The sequence below is a fragment of the Hetaerina americana genome, unplaced genomic scaffold (assembly GCF_022747635.1).
Source record: "Hetaerina americana unplaced genomic scaffold, ioHetAmer1.1.p SCAF_7, whole genome shotgun sequence".
Classification (NCBI taxonomy): Eukaryota; Metazoa; Arthropoda; class Insecta; order Odonata; family Calopterygidae; genus Hetaerina; species Hetaerina americana.
In genome coordinates, this window is record NW_027287316.1 from 29,866,794 (window position 1) to 29,871,776 (window position 4,983).

A 4,983-nucleotide genomic window follows, 5' to 3' on the forward strand; every position below is an offset into this window, starting at 1 on the left:
AATCAGTCTAAATTGAGGGAGAAGTCTTGGCAAAAAACATAAATTAAAAATCTTGTTTAAAATAAAAAAATGGGATAATATAGTTTGGTAAAAACCAAAAGCTATGTTTGAGTCCATATTGAATCACAGGCACCACCAATTTCTAAATTTAAACCTCTTTTTAAGAGAATACAATTCATAACCAATACTTCTAAACCATAAATCCCAGTGATATTTAAAATAAAAGCTAGAATTTAGAAGAGAACAAATTTTATTATACGATACATTTTGATATTTATGAATGCAGCTCGCTCATAAATAATTATAATGAACATTGGTTGTTACACTGCAATTTCTGTTAAGGAAGCAAGAATTATCCTTCATAGAATTTTGGCAGCTGGTTCCCAAGGACAACAAAACGTTCTACCCCTTCCTCTGTAATGACACCTAAGCGAATTAAACCACCACTGGAACCATCACGAGCCATTGCCAGGGCAAGTGCTGAAATTAAAAGGTAAAAAAGAGGAAATAAAATATTAAATGCTAATATCAAGTTCTCTCCTTCATGATAATAGGTAACATGCAAACAATTCATCCATGGCTAGTTAATTTCATATCAAAAATGCTTAGGTTTGTTATATTAAGCAAGAAAATATTGCAAATCTATATTATTTAATAATTAGACTTAGCGAATTAATTTCATAAGAGTATTTTTAATAGAATCAATACATATATTTTAAATCTAATATAAGTGAGCTTTGTTCACTCTAAGCTTTCTAATGATTCTATTTGGTACAACTCTCGCATATGTATAATATATTTTATTACTTAACTCGGGTGCCCACTTATAAAAAATGATTTTTGAGTGAAAAGACATGTTGTTGTCAAATGGATCACTTTATGACCTTTTAGTGGAGGGGGTAATTAGTGTAAATAGAGAAATTTGATAGTGAATATTATTCACTCACACCTACTAAATGCTTAAGTTTTGCTTGTTACCCTGTTGCTTGTCTTTCAAAACCAAATCAATATGTAGGTAATTTGTGGTTCTCGGGTTTTGGTGCATTTTGAAGAAAGAAAATACTTAATTTTTTCATCATCTTTCTTATTATTTGCCTTTTGATGACAGCAGTTTAATAAAATCTTGCTGGCATGGCTTGCAAACTGTTCTCATCAAAAGACAAATCAACTGATAATGGAAACCCCTAAACAAGCACCAAATAACAAGTTATTTAATACAGTTGTTAATACAAACAAAACTTTCTCAATCACGCCATGTGCAATGCAGGCATATGATATATACTAAGAAATGCCATTAGCAAGCTACACGTTACCTAGCTAGTAAAACCAGTGAAAAGGATTGTATGCACCTTTGAAAAATAATACATGGAGGTCTTCCTTTTGAGTCCATTGAAAATTCCGATTTCATCACAAATGAGGACAGAATCACAAAAACAGAACCCAGAATAAGAGCATCGGATAATAATTAATATAATTGAAGCCAGAGTCAAATTCATTACAAAATTGGGAATTATTTTTCTCACTTTCAAAATGATGGCATATGATGAGGTCTACGTGTATATTATTTTTTCTTTCAATGCATTTTCACGAGACATGAGCAAAATTAATTTGCTCCTTTCTTACAAAAAGACCAATTTCAACAAAAAGTGACAATGTTTACTTCAATGAATGATTTTAAAAGTTATGGGTCATCAGCATGCTTCTCTTTCTTAAATACTTTTTCCTTAATATGTTGACACTATGTTAATAATATGTTACTCTTCCTCTGCCCTAGGAACTAATTTATCCATTTTCATTCAGAATACACACTGCCCAATGTTAATTTTCCTCCTCTCTCAGCTTGTGCCATTATATCTATACTCAACTTCCACAATTTCATTAGAACCTCGATGATAAAATTTTCTGGCGACTTATATCTCTTTATGCTTCCCTAAACTTCCAAGTACACATTTGTCCCATATTCTGGTCACAAAAAATTGCAATTGGCTTACATGGGGAATGAGTGGCAGTAAGCTTGCCTATGTTTCACCATTTCTTAATCATTTCCCAGCAAAAGAGAGGTAATGCATAAAACTTAACAGACGATGCCACACTGCTTATGCTTCCACTCTTCGTGCACTACAATCAATAACACAGGCTGACCTGGGCTGAGGAACCATTTCATATTCTATTCCAAAACGTCTTCAGTGCGCAAAAGAAAGTTCAATGCTACTAATGTCATACCAAAAATCTAATAACTATGCAATTATATAACTGTTGGATTATAATTTCACCAGGTTAGCGAAAAGCAAATCCAAATACTTCTTGTTACAGAAATAACAGACTTTACGCTGGATGAAACAAAATACAGTGGCTTTGTATACTTTATACTTTTCCATCATCATGTCATGTCATTGCAGAAGAATATACTCGGTCTTCTGAAAATTTGTAATATTTCATTTTTCAAGAGTGAAATTAAGATAACTAGTATTAAAAAAATTAAACAGGAAAATTCATTGCATTATTCTTGAGATGAGACAAATACAACTAATTAATGTATTAAGGACAACTGACTGCTTCGTCTACAGTAAAGTGATAAACTGTAGCAGCTTATTCTTTCACTCATGCAAGGAGAGCATCTAATCAGTAAGAAAATCTCACCTCACCCCAATTCCATTTAGCACAGAGATGTATACATCTTTCCACAAACCAAACTCTCTGTTTCTGTTTTTACTTTTTAATATTGTCTTCATAAGAACATGTTTTACATATGGCTATAATACTTTTGTAATGTATAATTTAATCAGGCAAAGAAATATGTAAAAAATATACTTACTATTAGTTACAAACTGTACACATTCCTTCTTCGTCATATTAGGCTTAAAATTAGCATCCACATATCCATAAACGTAAGTGCTGCCAGACCCACCAATTGAAATAGGTTGGCGCATGCACATACCACCAATGGGAACAGAGTACACCTAAAATCAATGAAAACATTGTAGGCAGGTTATACTGGTTAATTATTTTATGGCAATTTAATACCTTTAACCTAGTGTCTGGGCTAGTTTCTCAATTCTTTATATAAATGGTACATTAAGCATAACAAATAAAAAATAGTACTAATTGAGATTTGGAAAATATGAACTAGATTTAAACTTTATACAATATATATGATAACAAAAAAATGAACTTTAAAAAAATTTCAAATCACTACCAGAGCACGCTGAGAAAACTTACTCCAGATGAAAGAAATTTACATTTAAATATGATCAAAGATGTTCCATCTAATTTATAATAAACTCGATACAGTAAATTTTGTGTCATTATACATTTATATCCACAGACATTAAAAGCAGTAAGAAGAATTAAGAAACGTGACCACTGGAGGGATACTCCGTGACTCACGCATTGTCTTTACTAATATTTGAAAATAAACCAGTTGTTACATTTGTAAGCTGGTTCACCACATTCATCCTAATACTAAGCTTCCCATGATTAAGGAACGACTGAGCTGGAAATAGAATTTACCTGGCCACCTTTCCTCTTATCCCATCCGGCAACAATTATTCCCGCTGTTAAGGTGTCTCTATAATTATAGCATAACTCCCTGAAGACATTGGCAGCAGTTGCCACAAGCGGTGGTTCACCTAGTTCGATCCTTAAATGATATTAAAAGCACAAAATAAATACTTATTGGTGGAATTTGAGTAAAATATACAGTCTACAAGGAGTAGGCAAATAAAAATCCAACTTACTCATGGAATTCAAGGTGATATGTGACGATGTCGGCAATCGCCTGAGTGTCAGCAGCTGATCCAGACCGACAGCAATAAACATGATCAGTTACTCTTGTGAGCTTGTCAGCAACGCGGTTGGCAATGTAGGCCCTGAGTTACGAGAACCAATCAATTGTTAAAGTTCATAAGTACAAAATAGTAAAGAGGCAAAAATAATTTGGCAAAAACAAGTTACCCAGTTGTACTTCTAGAATCAGCACCTATTATCACACCTCCATCGAATTCTGCTGCCATTATAGATGTCTGAAAAATAATTCAAGACCGTGATCCAAATGATATTTTCAAGATAGCCCTCGGACGATGAGTTCGCATTATTGACATGTATTTCAAACGACTAAATTAGTGATATTTCAAAGAATCTAATATTAAGGTTACGAAAATCTGAATACTGAAATACCCCGGTACTGTGCTCAGAACTCAGCCACTCAGGAATCATATTGAGATTATTTCCACCCGCCGGGTTGGACGTATAATATTCCTCAACGGACGCCATTTTCGACATGACACAAACAGAATTTTCGATTTACAACATATCGGAAGCTCATGTCGAGGTATATTTCGATAGTATCGATTTCTTCATCGAGAAGTGCAAATAAGTTTTCAAGGATAAGGTGGGTAATTTGAAAATATGCTCATATAAGCTTGGTAAATATTGTATAAAAACTTATGAACAGTATTTTTTAATTGAAAAATTTATAAATATCTATATAAATCTTCATTGTTATGCTTTTCATAAAAGTTGAAAATTTAACGCCGCAGGATGAGATGAACTGCATTTCGTGAAAATACTGTAAACCATAAAGCTGAATGACGTTTCGCATATTAGCTTCTTACAATGCAGTATACATTCTTTCAATCCTTACTGATATTCTTGGGGAAATTTATAATTCAATATGATAGCCACATAGACGGCCAGATAGACATAGCCTGATAGATGAATTGGGAAAACTAATGAGTATATTGCAGAAATTAGGAATTGATTGGAGAGACATGAGGCTAATCCGCAAATTGCTCATGTCTCAGACTGCTTTGACGCGACTGGAGGACGGAAAGTCCGGTGGGCAGGGTTAGGAAAAGGTATTCGGCAGGGTTGTCCATTATCACCGGTGCTGTTTAACCGATATGCGGAGGAAATAATTAAAGGGGTATGGGAAAAACTGGATGTAGGAATGACAATCGGAGGGGAAATCGTAAAACCAGTTAG

General features: G+C 33.6%; 1 protein-coding gene across 1 annotated transcript; it reads right to left on the minus strand.

The window, feature by feature from the left end:
• Positions 1-237: 237 nt before the first annotated feature.
• Positions 238-4,280, minus strand: Prosbeta1 (proteasome beta1 subunit). The gene is made up of 6 exons (XM_071595133.1): positions 4,177-4,280; positions 3,955-4,022; positions 3,738-3,869; positions 3,511-3,640; positions 2,816-2,960; positions 238-480 (listed from the first exon to the last, which is right to left on the minus strand). Exons 1-6 carry the CDS (start codon positions 4,270-4,272, stop codon positions 353-355), a joined length of 699 nt encoding a protein of 232 aa, XP_071451234.1. The 5' UTR covers positions 4,273-4,280; the 3' UTR covers positions 238-352.
• Positions 4,281-4,983: the final 703 nt, after the last annotated feature.

Bases quoted from the DNA above. Each gene is read 5' to 3' on its own strand.
- Prosbeta1 (XM_071595133.1), bottom strand. From the start codon at position 4,272: ATGGCGTCCGTTGAGGAATATTATACGTCCAACCCGGCGGGTGGAAAT. The intron at 3,870-3,954 runs GTAACTTGTTTT...CTCGTAACTCAG, and splicing joins GATTCTAGAAGTACAACTGG to GGCCTACATTGCCAACCGCG. The intron at 3,641-3,737 runs GTAAGTTGGATT...ATATCATTTAAG, and splicing joins TATCACCTTGAATTCCATGA to GATCGAACTAGGTGAACCAC.